Source organism: Littorina saxatilis, linkage group LG8 (genome assembly GCF_037325665.1).
Source record: "Littorina saxatilis isolate snail1 linkage group LG8, US_GU_Lsax_2.0, whole genome shotgun sequence".
In the NCBI taxonomy this organism is placed as follows: domain Eukaryota; kingdom Metazoa; phylum Mollusca; class Gastropoda; order Littorinimorpha; family Littorinidae; genus Littorina; species Littorina saxatilis.
This window is the reverse complement of record NC_090252.1, coordinates 68466473-68486214: the sequence shown is the minus strand read 5'-3', so window position 1 is coordinate 68486214 and position 19742 is coordinate 68466473. Positions and strand designations below refer to the sequence as shown.

Genomic DNA, 19742 nt, shown 5'->3' with positions numbered 1-19742 from the left:
AATAATTTGGATTCTTCGCGACCTTCCCAATGAAATAAGTGATGTATTTTACAGGTTACAGTAAAAACAACGAAAACAAAAAAAACTGTTATAGTGACACAAAGTTGTTATAAAAGAACGTTAGACTTTCCACTCTAGTCTTCTGTTCCATTAAAAAAAAACAACCACACACCGATTTACTTCGCCATGGTTACTCAGCATTGAAATCAAAAACATGTGTAAACGAAATTCCCAGCAACATTCAAAAGAGATAACAACCAACAAAACCAGATTTCTCAAACGTATTCATGTTCGCCATTTCAGCAAGTACGAGAAACCTTTTATAGAATAAAAAGACAAAATGTATACTCTTACCAGTCGTAAGTGTACATGAACACCGCATCTGTTGTCCGTCCCCATCGTAGCAGTCTTTGAATCGCACACACACAACGCGGTAACTCCTCTAACGTCTGTCTTTCTCCTTCTTTTGAAAACAATCCTAATTGACTCTTGAAATCGATTAAAGCAATGTCTTTGGCGCTCGAAATAATAAAACCTTCGATCGTTGACGTCATCGTTGTTGGAGTTGTGGCGACATCACGGATGCGGCGTTGACGACGATGATGTTACGTCGCTCTGACGTCATCTCGTCACAGCATCGGTGTCGACATCGGCTGGCGCGTCCTCGCGGCGCCAGACAGCTCCCTCCGTCACAGCAACGACATCAACATCGGCTGGCGCGTCCTCGCGGCGCCAGACAGCTCCCTCCGTCACAGCAACGACATCAACATCAACTGGCGCGTTCTCGCGGCGCCAGGCAGCTCCCTCCGTCACAGCAACGACATCAACATCAACTGGCGCGTCCTCGCGGCGCCAGGCAGCTTCCTCCGTCTCTTCTGTCACTGCCAAGCGTCGACCTCGGTGAAACATCCGCCCCCGGACGACCCCCAGCTGGAGCACCGTTTAACGCTGAGACGCAGCTGGCATCCCAGGTCGACCGCCGTGTCTTCACCGGGACAGAGGTAGTGGTGTCGTTGACTGCCACCGTAGATTCTGATAATGATTTTCGAAGAGATTTGTGGTTCTGTGTTCTTCTCTTTGACAACCTTCTCGGTCCCTGCAATAAGTTCATGGATTGGTGACCGATGCGTGTCTTCGAGACCCCTTCGTTGTAATCTAAGTCCCCTTCCGAGAAGTCCATCTCTCAGGCTCCCTCGCTGCTGGATGCACTTAGCTCTCCAGTTGATCAGCCCACCCGACCTATGTGGCCGCATAGGTCCAGCACACGCCGCTCAAAGCGCTCTTTCGGTTATGCTTGCCTTGCCTGCCCTCTGGTAGGTCTTCTGTACCATACCCTCCAGTGCCACCTAATGTGACACCAGGTCAAGACGGTTCCCAATCCAATTTGCCGCAGGTTGTAGGACTACACCCATGGCAGAGTGTATATGACTCTTCTGTAGTAAGTTGTTGCAACAAGAACAAAAACAAATGTTTCATCAGCTCCGGCCGGACACTGCTGACTCATCGTGAACCCCTCAATCTCCTCTAATGGTCAAATCTCAATCTATCAGGCGGACGACGAGTCCTGCCAGTTCGCCGTAGCTTCGTTGTCGCCCCTGTTGTTATCTGTATCTCTCTATCACTGTTGTCTGCCTCTACACCCGTCATTTCCTGATCCATCCCCACATCAGGCTCTGTCTGGGTCCCCTTTTGATTCTCCACATCAATGCAGATCCAGCTTATGGGCGGGTTCTCTGTGTAGAACGGCTTCAAGTGGTCAACATGCACGACGAGAGATGTGGCGTCCTTGCTTGACTGAATCTCATAGTTGACCTCACTTGTCTTGCCCAGCACCAGGTAGGGACCGACATATCTTGAGTTCAGTTTGTTTTTGTTCAGATTTGGGGGATAAAATCTGAGCACCCATTGACCTCTCTCAAAAAGTCTCTCCCTTGCGCCTTTGTCATAGTTCCTTTTCTGCCTCTCTGCTGCTTTTTGAAGATGTTCTCGGGCAAAGTCGAAGCTGGCCGCCGTCGTTTGTCTCACCCATTCGACATACTCAACAGGACAAAGATGAGTTGGAGTGGCTGGCTCTGTCCCGTACATGAGGTCGATAGGCAGGGTGATCTCACGACCCATCATCAGCAGGTTCGGGCTGCAGCCTGTACTGTCGTGCCTCGTGGAGTTGTAAGAGCAAAGAATGTAAGGCAAGTGATGGTCCCAGTCTTCCTTGTGATCATCGCAAAACTTTGACAGCATATCTATCAGCGTACGGTTGAGTCTTTCAACCTGACCGTCAGACTGTGGGCGATATGGTGACGTCCTCGTTTTCTTCGCCTCCAGCAGGTCGCACAATCGCAGAAACAGTTCTGATTGGAATTCGGGCCCCTGGTCGGTGTGGATGACTCTAGGTATGCCGAATATCAAGAAGAATCGCGTGACCAAGACATCGGCTACCGTGTAGGCCTGGTGGTCGGCCAGAGCATAAGCTTGACTCCACTTGGTGAAGTAATCACTGACCACCAGCACACATGTGTTACCGTTCTCCGTAGTCGTTGGGAAGCTGAGGATGTCCATGGCAATGCGACCAAAAGGTTCAGCTGCAATGTCTTGTTGAAGAGGGGTTCTGGCTGGTCCACTTCTTTGCTTTCGAAACTGGCATTGTTCGCAAACTTGGCACCACCTTTCAATGTCGTTTTTTTGTTGTGGCCACCAGAAGCGATGCTGAACGAGGGCAGCTGTCCTCTTGATTCCCTGATGTCCTCCCAGTCTGGTATGATGAAGCTGATCGAAGACCTTGCGTCTGATTTCGTGTGGCGCTAACACTTGATACTGACGAACTGGATATGACTCTGACGGCAGCCATCGTACCAGCAACCCGTCTTTTATGTCGAGCCGCGCCCACTGCGTCCAGTAGATGCGCATCTCGGCCGCCTGGTTCTTCACAGCGGCCCATGGTGGTCGTCGGCCGGCCGTCTTCCAGGTTTTGACCGTTTTCATAACTTCGTCTTCATCCTGCATTCCGCAGAGCTCAGCCTCCGTCACGGTCTGTAGCCAGCAATCATTTCGGTCTGCAGGCTTCTCCCGCTGTTGGTCACGTGCCCCTTTTCTGTTGCCTGAAGTTTGTCTGACGTCATGCACTGCCCGCAGAAATGCCGTCTGTTCTTCCTGCTTTTCCTTTCTCTCGCAATGGTTGCAGTCTTCCTGGTGACACGGGCGTCGAGACAGGGCATCTGCGTTGGTGTGCTTCTTGCCTGGTCTGTGTTCAATGTTGAAGTCATAGGTGCCCAGCAGCTCTAGCCATCGGGCAAGCTGTCCCTCTGGGTTCTTGAACGACAACAGCCATCTCAAAGCGCCATGATCTGTCCTAACTTTGAAATGCGCCCCGTACAGAAAATGGTGACAGTGTTTTACTGAGTCCACCACCGCCAACAGCTCCCGTCTTGTTACGCAGTAATTCTTTTCCTGTGCCGATAGCCCTCGGCTATAGAACAAGATCACTTTTTCTTCGCCGTCTTGGACCTGTGATAGGACAGCGCCGATCGCTGCGCCCGACGCGTCTGTGTCGATGACAAAAGGCCCTTCTTCTTTCGGGTATGCCAGTATCGGAGCTGTAGTTAAAGCTTGGACTAGAGTGTCTTTCGCCGTTTGACACTCTTCTGTCCACTGGAAAGTAGCTTTCTTTTCTGTCAGTCGATGAAGAGGCCTCGCGATGTCAGCAAAACCGCGGACGAATCTTCGGTAATAGCTGCAAAGCCCCAGGAAGCTTCTGACGTCTGTCACCGTCTTAGGAGTCGGCCAATTCTGTACGGCTTCTGTTTTTTTCAGATCCGTCTTCACGCCTTCGTTGGAGACAACATGCCCCAAAAATTCGACCTCCTTCCTGAAGAGACGACATTTTTTCGGCGACAGCTTTAGCCCAACATCTTGTAGTCGGTTGAGGACCTTCTGCAGGTTGTCCAAGTGACCTTGGAAGTCTCGAGCATGGACTATCAGATCGTCTAAGTAGATGAGCACAGCTACTTGGTCCAAGCCATTGAAAACCATCTCCATTAACCGCTGGAATGTGGCTCCAGAATTCGACAAACCCATGGGAAGCACGGTGAACTGCCACAGCCCTCCATGGGTGACGAAGGCCGTCTTCTCTGAGTTCTCCGGATCCATCTCCACCTGCCAGTAGCCGCTTGCCAGATCGAGAGTAGAGAACCAACAGGAACCTTCAAGAGCGTCCAGGGTATCGTCGATCCGCGGCAACGGAAAAGAGTCTTTTCTCGTGACTGCGTTGAGACGTCTGTAATCTATGCAAAACCGCAGGGAACCGTCCTTCTTTCCAACCAGGACCACAGGTGATGCCCAAGGGCTGCAAGACGGTTCGATGACTCCCAGTCTCAGCATTCTCTTGATCTCTTCTTCTGCGGCAGCTTTCTTGGCCCGCGGGAATCGACGGGGTGCCTGCTTGATTGGTGCAGCCTCGCCCGTGAAGATCCGGTGTCTAACAAGGCCTGTCCTCCCTAAATCTTCTTTATTCTCAACGAAGGCTTTCCTGTTGTCCTGCAAAAACCGCAGTAGTTTCGCTTCTTGCTCCGCATTTATCTCCCCCGTGCTGTCTTTGAATAACGTTTGTAGTGCTGGCGACAGATCTGTAACGTCACTCGAGGGAGGCTGGACGGATACACTCCGCAAATATGCAGGTACAGGGCTGCCGTTTTTGCTCGGTTCCATCACGTTCAGGGCCGTCTCGCACACCCCAAGCGTCGTGCCCTTCCTCAGCAGCTGGTCTTCGTGAGAAAGGTTGGCAACGCGGATTGGAACGCGTTCTCCCCATGGCACCAGCGACCTGGCAATCAGCAGTCCCTGGCGAAAAGCCAGGCCTCTGTCGGCCTCCAGAATCAAAGGTTCGTCGCTCGGGTCTGTCTTACAATCGCCCTCCACGATCATTTCTGTCCCCGCCGGCACCATTACGTCTTCGGCTGCTTGGATTTTGCAGACTGAATCATGATATTGGTCCCACTCGTCATCCGTCGTATCGATTGCTAGTTCGATGTTTTTCTTCCTGGCGTCGAGGATACAGTTGAAGCGGGTGAGGAAGTCATACCCGATGATCAATTGTACGTTCATTGGAGCCACCATGAACCTGTGGATGACGATGTGGCTCCCTGCGACTTTAATTTTGAAGTCAGCTTGACCCTTCACTGAGACCAGTTGCCCGTTTGCTACAGTCAGGTGCAGTTGGACTGGTCGAAGACTTGGCTTGTTGTTCTCTGGTAGCCGGTCATAGACGTCTGGATGCATGATGGATATCGAGGCCCCCGTATCTATTAGTGCAATTAACTTGTCTTGTCCTATTTCTACTGCTACATATGGGCCGCCCTTCTCCTTTTGGTCGAATGTTTCAGTGTCAGGTCGTTCGTCCTCTTCTTCTTCTCCAGCCGACACGTGACCTCCGGTGTCGACTACTGCTCGTTTCCCGACTTCCGGTTACGTCCCTGTGCTTGCGGTTGTGTTCTCCTCAGTCCTTCGATCCGTTCGGCACAATTCTCGATCAGGTGCAGAGGGCTGTTACAGAAATAGCATTTGCGTCTGTTGTCTTTGTCTTTCGTAGTTTTATCCTTGGCGTTTGTCTTCTCTTGTACAAGATAGAGCTCTGGTTCGTCTTTTGCTCGCCGTCTGGACCGAGCTTTCTTGAATGACTCAAACTGAGTCGCCAGAGTGACCGCCTCTTCTACCGTAGTCGGCCTTCCTTGAAGAACGGCCCACTCCATGTCGCCGTCGGCCAAGCTATCCAGAAAGCTTGTCACAGTCAACTGTTCCCAGAGCTCGCCTCTGGCAGTGGGGTAAGCTCTCCTGGTCATCCCCTTCAGGTCCAGGGCTAACGCCGACAAGGACTCGCCTCTTTTGCGGGTTCTGTTGCGGAGCGACGCTCTATGCATTTCTGTCTGATGACGTGGTTCAAATCTTGATTCGAGTGCGTCGACCAGAGCTCTGTAGTCTCCCCTCATGTCAGGGTCAAGTAGCGTCAACACGGAAACGGCTTGGTCCCTGAGAGATGCAGCCATCTCCATCGCACATCTTCCTTGCGACCAACCGTTCATTTTTGCCACGATCTCAAATTGGACCCGGAAGTCCCCGAAGCTTGACTTTCCGTCGAAGTTAGGTGGTTTTCTGTTGGTGCCTCGCTCCACCGGAGCTGTCTCCCGCAGATGATGTGGGTAGCCAAGATTCTGGCCACCCCAATCCCTCGTTGGTCGATCGATGTAATGACGTGTCGGCGAAGCCCAATGATGTGAAGAAACGTCTTTGTGAGGGCGATCAGGGCCTGTGCTCCTAGTCTCCCGTCCTGTGGGCGAAGCGAAACGATGAAGTGATTCCCCCTGGCGTTGAGGAGAATCATAGTCAAGGAGCTCGCTTCCCCGTGCCCGTATCGGTGAAAGGAGACGATGAGAGGGACGATCCTCTCCATCCGTCGATGAGATGTGTAGTCTGTCCAGTTGTCCCGTCGGTAAAGCGAAGTGAAGCGAAGAGCTGTCCCCTCGTCGAGAGAATGGGTAACCAGGGAGTTGGCCACCCTGTTCTCTCATCGGCGATCCTTGCCCAGTAGCTCCGGCGAGAAGCGTCTCGGCCTCCACCCTGTCATCGGCGAGGAGTCCCGTTCTGCTGCCCCAAGCGATCTCCTCGTCTCTGCGAGTCTGGTCGAACGCCCCGCCGTGACGATCATCCTTCGCCGAGGTAAGCGTCTGTTGTGGTACAGCCCTGCCAGTCAGTTCGATCCCGCTGTCCAACGGAGGCAGGCGACGACCCTTGTCGTCAGTACCGCCTGACGCCCGCAGGTCTTCTTGTGAACCAAGGTCTGACATCTTGCTTCGCAGCAGTCCAGAAAAATAAACAGTCACTGGCTGAGTGACCGAGAAAAATAAAATAAAAACAAAGGGATGGGAAGGGATCTTCTCTTTCTAAGTAAAAATAAATAAAAAGCTACCAAAACCTACAATGAACCAATCTTTACCCCACTTCTGACACCATTTGTAAAGCCGAGCGGTCTTAGCTTCACATTAACTCTAACTGTCTGTGTCTGTGTCTTAGATGTTATTCGTGTTTGAAGGTCATTTGTCAGGATGGCAATCACACGACAGGACAAACAGACACACAGAATATAAACTCAAGAAGAGGCAGGTAAAGTTCAAAATTGTATTGAATCAAAACAAATCATAAAAACAACTCAATACAAGGCGTTGGTTCTTTTCAGAAAATATATCTGTACATTGGTTCACTCTATTTCTGTAATTTTCCTACTACTCGAAAAATATTTTAAGTCCTAAAATGGCTGAAAATTTGGGCATGACCCGTAGGTACCCTTAGCAAATTACGCTACTGAAAGCAATATCCTATGTCCTAAAATGGCTGAAAATTTGGGCAGAGGTTCGGGGCCTGAGTAAAAATAAAGTAAAAGAGTAAAGCGACGCCACTTTACTCGCCGTGTGGTAACCTGGGACTGCGGAACGTTTTTTGTTAACCCTGTCAGTTCAGTCCACAGGGCGGAGTCCGGTATACCATTTAGACACTTAAGCCAGGTTGGTTGCCAAAACTCCGGAGGACAGTTTTAGAGATAACAACAAATACTTTGTACTAGGTTGGGAACCTCCCACAACCGTTCGGTACTAAGGTTGCCTCCCACAACCTTTTCCACAGGCACAGAAGCAATGCTGTAACTCTAAGTGGGAAGTCCGGTATACCATTTAGACACTTAAGCCAGGTTGGTTGCCAAGACTCCCGCCGAACCTTGAAAACTAGCAGCTTATATACCTTCCATGACTGTCCCTGACGTCACAGCTAAGGAACCAATGAAAACGTCGCACTGGGATCACATAACAAAATGGGGAGGGAGGGGGGAGAGTTTCGAGGCTGCTATCAGTCTCCATACAAGCTACAGTTAAAACCCCTCAAACATACACAAAAACTCCTGTACTAAGAAAACTACATCAAAAACGCTATAAAGATATACATCAATAAAATAGAGATTCTACGACGCATCATTTGATACCAAACACTCATTGGTTATCAACACTGTGAACAAAGTGCAAAACCTCTGACTATTATCTCGCAAAATAGTCATGTCACACCAAAAATGTATGCAGTTACAAGTTAACCACAGTCAAACACAGTGTATATTCAACGGGCTTCTCATATGTAGATGATAAACATAAAATCTACATTCTACTAAACAAATGAATACAGACTACATGTTTATATAGAATACATAGGTAAAAGAAAGAATGATATAAAAGCTACAGAAAAGAAAAGAGAGAGAGAGTAGAGAGAGTGTGTCTGTATGTGTATGTGTGTCTATGTATGTGTGTTCGTCTGTGTGTAACAAGTATTATCATAGACCTGTATTAGAAATAAAGAATCAGGTCAAAAAAAAGAAAGGGGGTTGGGAAGGGAGGTGAATATAGCAAAACAATGCCCTCAGTCGTTAACGGCCCACGTGCATAAACATTCGTGACAGGAGAAACGACCTAGGGGTCATATCCCGTCAGTTCTGTCGGCGCCATCGTGTCAAAACCAATTAACCAATTAATTCTACCGCAAGAGAACAATAGAAAACGGGACCGTATCATACCTATTTCCAAACATTTACTAAACAAAAGAACAAATATGATTTTAGAGTGTGAATCTTAACACACAGTTTCAATACTAACCTAGATAATATATTCTGCTCTCTACACCTTCTCTTCTTCTTCACTCTATATACTTTAAGAAGAAAATTACATATGGAGAAAAGACAAAAATATTCCTGTAGTCGCTTTTCTCCACACACACACACGCGCGCACAACAAAACTTACTTGTCGTGGTGGTTGGAGCTAGCGTCGTTGGAGCTGAAAACAGATAATTGTTTACGACCACAGTTGTTTACTGTTAGTGAACTAGTGTGGTTGCTACCCTCTTTACCAGAAATCCGCCCCCCCTCCCCCCCACACACACACACACACACACATACGCGCACATTTTTGTTACAGACCTAGAGCAAGCACGTGTGGACATGAACGTTAGTTCAACTTTAGCAATACAGAAAGAAAGAAAAAAATCGAAATAGCAGCGTGGAGTTTGCATGTGTCATGGTCTGCAAGCCATCTGTGCACATGGTTAGCATTGATAGAACTTGTGTTGACTGTCGCGTCTATCAGATATGGACACTTTTGCGTCATACAGAAATAAACTAGATGTTTTTAGCACTTATTATACATTGAGAACCTCATCATCAAACAGACCGTAACTTAAGTAAGCAAAGGTACCTGCAATGATGTTGATAAGGGTACACGTTTCACCACCACTACTCGACGTATCCGTAGACCTGAAGCACCTTACGATAGCGTTGCTGTGTACGGTAACGTTGATGACAAACCGTGCAAACGACTGATCAGATCCCAACCCGGTGTCCACTCGTGTGATGTTGTAGGCAGTGTCAGTAATAACACACGATGAAACTGCACTGCATGTTGCAAAGACCTTTTCTGGGCCACCAGTGGAGGGCGTGGTGATGGCCCAGGAGTATGTGAAGGAGCGAAAGAATCCAGTGCACTTGAGGGACATTTGACTGCCGTCCGTTATGTTTCCAGCCGGACAACCAGTCAAGGTGACAGCGTGAACTGCAATCACAAGAGATACAACTGAGTTGAAAGGAAACAGATAAACATATATATATGTGACCCTCCACCACGGAATGAGTCGCATGTCACCTTTGCATGATTTTCATATTTTTACATTTTCCTAAAGAGTTGTTTATGCTCTATCCAGTGGTAAAACCCGTTTTAGAAAAGTTATATACATGTGACTAAGGTGACCCTCACACTGTTACCAAACACTCCCCGGACTTACATTAAGCCTAGCGCAGAACCGCGCGAGATGACATGCGACTCATTTCGTGGTGGAGGGTCACATATAAACAAACAAGTCAATGTCATTTGGGTCATGTTATCTACACAAATTGGGCATTTGATGATAAATGTGACCCATAGATTGAGACGTACGAAGGAAAACCTAAACGACATTTGTATCTCCCACTATTACGAGAGGAATGTGTCACGTGAGAGAACGCGGGAATACGTCACTGAACGAATGGGTTCCGTCCTATGATCCCTTTCCTCTCTACAATATGGTCAATAAAACTACAATTAGGCAGAAGTGCAATGCCAAGGCACTGCATGCCCCCAGCGAAGGACGAATTCTCTCTCTCTCTCTCTCTCTCTCTCTCTCTCTCTCTCTCTCTCTCTCTCTCTCTCTCTCTCTCTCTCTCTCTCTCTCTCAGGGGTCTCGCGAGATCTTCGAATCAGACTGGCCAGCCATGACTCGACATGTTCGCCGCAAACCACCAAGCCAGCGTCAGTGCGACAGACTTCGTGCACAAGATCGACAGGAAAAGAAAGAGAAAGATATTCAGAACGAACCAAAGGCAAGTCAGAATGGTTCTTCAATGTCAAATCTTTCGATTTCGTCGAGGCCACAAATGACACAACAACAACCCGTGGGATGTGACGTTGACACACAACACAGTGGCAGTGACGTTGACACACAACACAGTGGCAGTGGCATATTTGCACGTGTTGTACGCACAACTGACAAGCCCACCGAGCGTGGTAACAATAGTCATGGTGAAGCTGGCGTTGTGTTATTGTCGCCAAGGACCGCTGAGCCGCGTGATGTTTTTGTTTTGACAACCCAGTCACAGAGAGGAAGCACATAAACACAGGACATAATTATCAGAGCAAAGGGCGCTGGACTTTCGTTATAGTTTGCCATCCATCAAGAAGTATGTGTCGGAACTGAAGGACCGATCAGCTGTTCGTTCTGTTAAAAACGTACACAGAAACAATTCATTCCGACGGGTGATGAGAAACAACACAGGCGACAGACAGTCACTGCTTACAGGCGACAGACAGTCACTGCTTACAGGCGACAGACAGTCACTGCTTACAGGCGACAGACAGTCACTGCTTACAGGCGACAGACAGTCACTGCTTACAGGCGACAGACAGTCACTGCTTACAGGCGACAGACAGTCACTGCTTACAGGCGACAGACAGTCACTGCTTACAGGCGACAGACAGTCACTGCTTACAGGCGACAGACAGTCACTGCTTACAGGCGACAGACAGTCACTGCTTACAGGCGACAGACAGTCACTGCTTACAGGCGACAGACAGTCACTGCTTACAGGCGACAGACAGTCACTGCTTACAGGCGACAGACAGTCACTGCTTACAGGCGACAGACAGTCACTGCTTACAGGCGACAGACAGTCACTGCTTACAGGCGACAGACAGTCACTGCTTACAGGCGACAGACAGTCACTGCTTACAGGCGACAGACAGTCACTGCTTACAGGCGACAGACAGTCACTGCTTACAGGCGACAGACAGTCACTGCTTACAGGCGACAGACAGTCACTGCTTACAGGCGACAGACAGTCACTGCTTACAGGCGACAGACAGTCACTGCTTACAGGCGACAGACAGTCACTGCTTACAGGCGACAGACAGTCACTGCTTACAGGCGACAGACAGTCACTGCTTACAGGCGACAGACAGTCACTGCTTACAGGCGACAGACAGTCACTGCTTACAGGCGACAGACAGTCACTGCTTACAGGCGACAGACAGTCACTGCTTACAGGCGACAGACAGTCACTGCTTACAGGCGACAGACAGTCACTGCTTACAGGCGACAGACAGTCACTGCTTACAGGCGACAGACAGTCACTGCTTACAGGCGACAGACAGTCACTGCTTACAGGCGACAGACAGTCACTGCTTACAGGCGACAGACAGTCACTGCTTACAGGCGACAGACAGTCACTGCTTACAGGCGACAGACAGTCACTGCTTACAGTCGACAGACAGTCACTGCTCTGTGAAACAGATGATTTTGTGCTGATCAAGGACTGCAGCAGCGATGATCTTCCAGGCGCATACTGGATGATAAAGCAAGTAACTCGCCACATGCTACCAGAAGAGCAGGGGTACCTGGACAAGCTTCGCCATGGGTCACCAGTAGACAGAAGAAAATTCAAAGATAAACTAAGGACAGTGCTACACGAAGTGTCTGTGCTACGAAACGTGACAAGTTTCCATCTCGGTTGACAGTCTCTTTGTTCGGTTCGCGAGTGATTCGGGACTCTTGTCCCAGCGAAGCTGGAGGTATCCCACGAACGCTATTCACGACCTTTTTGATTGACCTTTCGGATTTCATGGGGGCTACCATTTTGTTTTCATCTTCGAAGTGTGTTCCGGTCTGAAACCGGTTTAAAACACTACTAGGCGGAAACCCCAAAACAATGACGGCCGCCTTTTTCGAAATAACATTTTCAGAGATTGTACACAAAAACAACGCCCGAACGGAAAGACAGAATGTGTCTTTCGCTAGATTACAAGTCAGGCTTTTCACTTTTCCGATGAAGACAACCGCTGAGAGTGAAGAAACGACGCTGTTCGACTTCAAAATCTCCAGTCGCAGACGACCTTCGCTTTTGCGGTACAGTCTATTAGCAGGTGCAATGTTACTCATTTTGATCAGCTCGTTTACGTATATTTTTTTGATTCAGATCAATTAGAATGATTGGAATCAAAGCAGGAATAACTTCGGCATGCAAATGCATTTATTTGGTGAAATCAGTACAGCAGTAAGCTAGTTTCCCTTCAGTTTGTTTGCGTGACTGAATTTTGTATTCAAGAATGTACCACTTGCTTGATTTTGATTGTTTGTTCAGCTCATTGGCACGAAATGCATCTTGCAAAATATCAATTTGTTGAATGAAAACAGAATAAGTGAAGTTCAAACATGTATCTGCTTGCAAAACCAATCGCAAGGATATATCTATCTGCTTCATTGACAGACAGATTTGCATTGAATTTCAAAAGCATGATTCGGTTTGCAGGCTCTCCGATTAGATCTATCTAGGGTTTGTGTTCTTATATTTATTGGCCATGTGGGCTGTTTACGATCATAACTCTGTGTTGGTTTGTGCTGGTGCAATCTGCAGATCAAAGGGGATTGACCGCATGGTGATGCAGTGATCAATGCAACTTGTGTTCACCACTCAACATTGCCTTCTACCAAGCTCAGAAAGTTAACAAGAATACAGAAAAGCGCGCTTTCCTGCTTAGCACAATACGCCACCGCGCTAATCTGGCGTGTCAATATCACTACGTTTTGCACGTGGGAGGTGAGCGATTTCCTTCACGCGGGGATTGACGAAGCTGTACTGTCTTGGTGAAAAAATACAGTGCGTTCAGTTTCATCCCGTGACGGTTCGACAGCTTGACAAAATGTAGTAATTTCGCCTTACGCGACTTGTTTATTTTTGTATAACTAGTGTGAACGACGTTTAGGTATTTGCAGACTAATTATTGTATTGGTGTTGTTTGTTTGTGAGTTATGTTATGGTGTGACCTAAATTGTTCGCAATTTGTTGTGTAACAGTATGTTCTAATTTGTAATTTGTTTCTCCATGACCCCAGAGGAACAGACTTCATATTAAAACCTTGAGACCCTGAACATACTTGCATATGTTTGGTGTTTTTTTTATTGGGGATAGGCAAGCTCTTGAATTGTTCAAGCCTTGAGAAACTTTCCAGTCTGATATACTAGAAAAACAAGAAGGGCAAAGCCCATACGACTCACATGCTTGACCTCAAATAACTAAACCTAGCAATGACATCATACACTAAGAACTGCTTTACACATTTTTCCTACCAAAATACATGTGACCTTGACCCAAGGTCAAGGTCATCCAAGGTCATGCAACACAAAGCTGTTAATTCAAGACATAGGAAGTACAATGGTGCTTATTGGCCCTTTCTACCATGAGATATGGTCACTTTTAGTGGTTCACTACCTTATTTTGGTCACATTTCATAAGGGTCAAAGTGACCTTGACCTTGATCATGTGACCAAATGTGTCTCATGATGAAAGCATAACATGTGCCCCACATAATTTTTAAGTTTGAAACAGTTATCTTCCATAGTTCAGGGTCAAGGTCACTTCAAAATATGTATACAATCCAACTTTGAAGAGCTCCTGTGACCTTGACCTTGAAGCAAGGTAAACCAAACTGGTATCAAAAGATGGGGCTTACTTTGCCCTATATATCATATATAGGTGAGGTATTCAATCTCAAAAACTTCAGAGAAAATGGGGAAAATGTGAAAAATAGCTGTTTTTTAGACAACATTTATGGCCCCTGCGACCTTGACCTTGAAGCAAGGTCAAGATGCTATGTATGTTTTTTGGGGCCTTGTCATCATACACCATCTTGCCAAATTTGGTACTGATAGACTGAATAGTATCCAAGAAATATCCAACGTTAAAGTTTTCCGGACGGCCGGCCGGACGACTCGGGTGAGTACATAGACTCACTTTTGCTTCGCATGTGAGTCAAAAAGCGTGATCCTAACAATGACATGTTAATAAGATGAATACTTGATTAAATATGTGCAGGAGCTACTTTGGCAGACCCATACGGCTAGTATCACAATGCAGGGAAGGTGAGTTCATTGATTTATGTTTTTCCCACCTTTTCTGTGTTTGATGTCAGCCGTGATTACCCAATGAGAACTTCAAAACATGTTGCTGACTTGCAAAAACCCAACCATGAAATCTGATGTAGTTGTGTAGCCCATCTACAGGATAGAACATCTAATTTCGTGATAGCATAGCAATGTTGTGTACCTGACTAAATCTCTGCACATCACAGTGAAGTCTTACTTTATGATCAGATGATTCAATACCCCCCCCCCCTCCCCCCGACTAAACAACGAAGAGCAAGCACTACACACTCACATAACTACCAACTCCACAATGTCATTACAGAATCAAACAATCAGGAGAATGAAAGGATTCACCAGTGCTCCGCCACTCGGTTGGATAGCCATCACTCTAGTCACAACAAAATCCATTATTGAGGGTTTCTTGGACGTTTCTGAAGCTAGGGCTTGGACGCTTCACATACAAATATCCCCAAGAAAAATCCTTGTCCTTGAGTAAGATTCCCAGTGAATGGGGCCACAAACGACAAAAATGAATTTTTTTTTTTTTTAAATCAAAACATTGTTAAATTTTGTCTCTTACTCAATGTGAAAGTCTGACCAAATCTGCGACATTGAGGCAAACAAGTTGGGGTGGGCCTTTCACTAAATACTCTGAAACCAGCAGCTACTTTAAGTGGACTGGGTGGCCGAGTGGTAACGCACTTGCGCTCGGAAGCGAGAGGTTGCGAGTTCGACGCTGGGTCAGGACGTTAGCAATTTTCTCCCCCCTTTCCTAACCTAGGTGGTGGGTTCAAGTGCTAGTCTTTCGGATGAGACGAAAAACCGAGGTCCCTTCGTGTACACTACATTGGGGTGTGCACGTTAACGATCCCACGTTTGCCAAAAGGGTCTTTCCTGACAAAATTGTATAGGCATAGATAAAAATGTCCACCAAAATACCCGTGTGACTTGGAATAATAGGCCGTGAAAAGTAGGATATGCGCCGAAATGGCTGCGATCTGCTGGCCGATGTGAATGCGTGATGTATTGTGTAAAAAAGTTCCATCTCACACGGCATAAATAAATCCCTGCGCCTTGAATATGTGCGCGATATAAATTGCATAAAAAAAAAGATTTAAAAAAATACCTGCGCTTAAAACTGTACCCACGGAATACGCGCGATATAAGCCTCATATTGATTGATTGATTGAAGTAATTGTATGTGTGTTGTCATTATGTACTGCTTGCACTAAATGCATTTTCTTTATCTCCTCAGAATCGAGTCGCCCAGAGAAAGACCATTGACATGCAGGGCGCATAGTAAAACATATATAATTATGGCGTGCAAGTCGGTCGACAGGTGCCAGCCATTATCATCATATCATGCAGATCATAGTTTCTTATGTTTTATGTTGGGTGCGAGTTTCGTGCATGTGCAAAAGTCCCTAGATCTGCTTTATTTTTTAATGTAGAATTTCATTGTCAGATAATTTGAAACATTTTGTTTAATTAAATTGTAAATACGTCCAACTCAATTTGCAGCATGTTTTCTTTATTGTTCTATACCCTTAACACTAACACATAGTAAAAACAAATTGTAACAAGAATTGTTTGTTCAAGGGAGATCATCTGAAGCTTTTTTTTTAAATCTGTAAAATTGCATAGGGACATCCTCCAAAAATAAAATGTCTTTAGAATAAAGGTATCTACACGGGTTGTCTACCTATTTCTTGATAGCAATAATAATAGCATTGCTTTTAAGTATAACTTTTTTTCTTAGAATATTTTTTTAATAAGTTTTATTCAAGGGAGGCAATAAAAAATGTTTACAAAAATGTGTCCAATTGTGTGCCTAAAAATATTAACATTTCTTGTAGCCCCAAGAAGTGTGTTTTGTCTTGTAACTACAGTGAAACCCGGCTATATTGAAGTGGCACGGGACCCGGGAAGACCTTCAATATAGCCGGAAGTATATTGAATTTCCCTCCTTGTTCCTTCAGAAATTCAATATAACCGAACTTTTTTTTCACTATACGTTCTTATTTCCGTGTCCACACATTGCGTTTGATGTGAGATATATTCCCATTAATCTTTCACCTGTTGGCTGTTGTTCTTCGAGCCTCCTTGCTTTTTTCTGCACACACACACGGACACAAACTCACACACACGCACGCCCCCCCCCCCCCCTTCCCTTACACACACAAACACACATTCCATATTCCTCAGCTACTTCCTTTCTTTTTTTGCAGCCAGTTTCAAGCTTCTGAATAAGCTCGATTTTTCTTTTAATTGTGTTTTAACATAGAGGGGGAATCGAGACGAGGGTCGTTGTGTGTGTCTGTGTGTGTCTGTGTGTGTCTGTCTGTCTGTGCGTGTGTGTGTGTGTAGAGCGATTCAGAGTGAGCTACTGGACCGATCTTTATGAAATTTGACATGAGAGTTTCTGGGTATGATATCCCCGGACGCTTTTTACATTTAGTCAAGTTTTGACTAAATGTTTTAACATCGAGGGGGAATCGAAACGAGGGTCGTGGTGTATGTGTGTGTGTGAGTGCGTGTGTGCGTGCGTGCGTGCGTGTAGAGCGATTCAGACCAAACTACTGGACCGATCTTTATGAAATTTGACATGAGAGTTCCTGGGTATGATATCCCCGAACGGTGTTTTCCTTTTTTTGATAAATGTCTTTGATGACGTCATATCCGGCTTTTCGGCGGTACTGTCAAATTGGTTGAAATTTTGATCAAGTAGTCTTCGACGAAGCCCGGACTTCGGTATTGCATTTCAGCTTGGTGGCTTAAAAATTAATTAATGACTTTGGTCATTAAAAATCTGAAAATTGTAAAAAAAAAAAAAAAAATTCTAAAACGATCCAAGTTTACGTTCATCTTATTCTCCATCGTTTTCTGATTCCAAAAACATATAAATATGTTATATTTGGATTAAAAACAAGCTCTGAAAATTAAAAATATAAAAAAAATATTATCAAATTTTTTTCGAAATCAATTTAAAAACACGTTTATCTTATTTCGTGTCGGTTCCTGATTCCAAAAACATATAGATATGATATGTTTGGATTAAAAACACGCTCAGAAATGTAAAACAAAGAGAGGTACAGAAAAGCGTGCTATCCTTCTCAGCGCAACTACTAAACCGCTCTTCTTGTCAATTTCACTGCCTTTGCCATGAGCGGTGGACTGACGATGCTACGGTCTTGCTGAAACATTGCATTGCGTTCAGTTTCATTCTGTGAGTTCGACAGTTACTTGACTAAATGTTGTATTTTCGCCTTACGCGACTTGTTTCTTTTTTTCGATAAATACCTTTGATGACGTCATATCCAGCTTTTTGTAAAAGTTGAGGCGGCACTGTCACACCCTCATTTTTCAATAAAATTGATTGACATTTTGGTCAAGCAATCTTCGACAAAGGCTGGACTTTGGTATTGCATTTCAGCTTGGAGGCTTAAAAATTAATTAATGACTTTGGTCATTAAAAATTCCAAAAATGGAATTAAAATTATGTTTTTATAAAATGATCCAAATTTACGTTTATCTTCGTCTTCATCATTTTCTGATTCCAAAAACATATAAATATGTTATATTCGGATTAAAAACAAGCTCTAAAAATAAAAAATATAAAAATTATGATTAAAATTAAATTTCCGAAATCGATTTAAAAACAATTTCATCTTATTCCTTGTCGGTTCCTGATTCCAAAATCATATAGATATGATATGTTTGGATTAAAAACACGCTCAGAAAGTTAAAGCGAAGAGAGGTGCAGAAAAGCGTGCTTTGCAGCACAGCCCAACCAGTACCGCGCTAAACAGGCTCGTTAATTTCACTGCCTTTTGTACGAGCGGCGGACTACGGTCATTGTGGAAAAAAATGCAGTGCGTTCAGTTTCATTCTGTGAGTTCGACAGCTTGACTAAATGTTGTTATTTCGCCTTACGCGACTTGTTTGTTTTGCAGCCATTTTTGCTAGTGTACAAAGGGAAACTACTCGCATGAACAAGAGAAATTAAGTCGGGGAGATCTACGCACCACAACACTACATGGCGTGGCTGTCAGAGGCCCGCGGCATTGTTAGACTGTAATTGTTATCAGAGACCTCCTGACTCGAAAGTTGATGCTGATCTGGCCTCTCCCCTTCCTCAACTGATTGCGCTGACAGAGGCGTGTCATATCATTCGGCGCCCGCGCAGTCATTGTTCTTAAAAATAAAAAGTTAAACAAATCTTTGGAGCAAAATAGCCAGGTAAAAACGTTCCGTGGGCTGAATTTTTGTTTCAATATAGCCGGGATTTCAATATAGCCGACTTCAATGTAGCCAACATTTTTTAACAAAGAAAAAGTAGAGCTTCAGCCGGGACCTGAAAAATTCTTCAATATAGCCGGGATTTCAATATAGCCTACTGCAATATAGCCGGGTTTCACTGTATTGTGATTTGAGAGCTTTAGCACTGAATGCTTTGCATCCTGGTGTAAATAGCATTGTACAGCTTGTCTCTTGCTAAATTTAGAGCAGTAGAATAGAAAGCAGCCTACTCCACAATCTTCTTTCATATTCTGTGCATACTCCTTGACAAGAGAACCACGAGATTTGTTTTTATTTCGATGTTGCCTTTTCTATGTAATTAAATACTTAAATCCTACGTGCAACACAAACCTTTTTTGTGTTGGTTTGTTTGTTTATTTTTATATTGTGTATGTATAGACCGTACTAGAGACCAGTCTTTCATCGTCGTATAATTGATCTGGAAATCTCCGCAAAGCAGTTCAATAATATATAATGTGTACAAGGCAAAAGCATTTCTGCTACTCCACTCAAAATATGTCTAACTACGCACTTGTACTCTCTCCCTAACATATAACACTTGTTCATGCAAAATCGTTTGCAGGATTAGTAAAATTTGCGTGAAATATTGAATTGCGATGGTTTTTTTTGTTTTTTTGTTTTTGTAAAATTTTACGTAATCTTCAAAATAGATGAGTGTTTACTGAAGCGATAAACTATTTATACAAGTTAATAAGAATGGTTTGTAAGATCAAATACAAACCAGCAATACAACTGCTGTCGATAGATTTGACTTCTCTGCAGTGTATGTTGGGTCAAACTACGCCAGACATAGTGGCTCCATAGCATGAGATACAGGCTCTTAGGCAGACACTGCTTCGTTCTGAACTTGAATACATCGGTTCCTCTCAGTTACATATGGTCTTTCAATTCCTTCTGTCGT

The 19742-nt window shown here is 45.2% G+C and overlaps 1 protein-coding gene across 2 annotated transcripts in view; it reads right to left on the bottom strand.

The window, feature by feature from the left end:
* LOC138974253 (uncharacterized) overlaps positions 1 to 19742 on the bottom strand; it is a 39580-nt gene that overhangs the window by 17273 nt on the left and 2565 nt on the right. For both annotated transcript variants that reach the window (XM_070346978.1, XM_070346977.1), the window contains exons 2-3: positions 9271 to 9624; positions 8821 to 8853 (exon numbers count right to left, since the gene is read on the bottom strand). In XM_070346978.1, coding sequence (XP_070203079.1) covers positions 8821 to 8853; positions 9271 to 9624 — 387 coding nt within the window. The remainder of the gene's footprint in view (positions 1 to 8820; positions 8854 to 9270; positions 9625 to 19742) is intronic.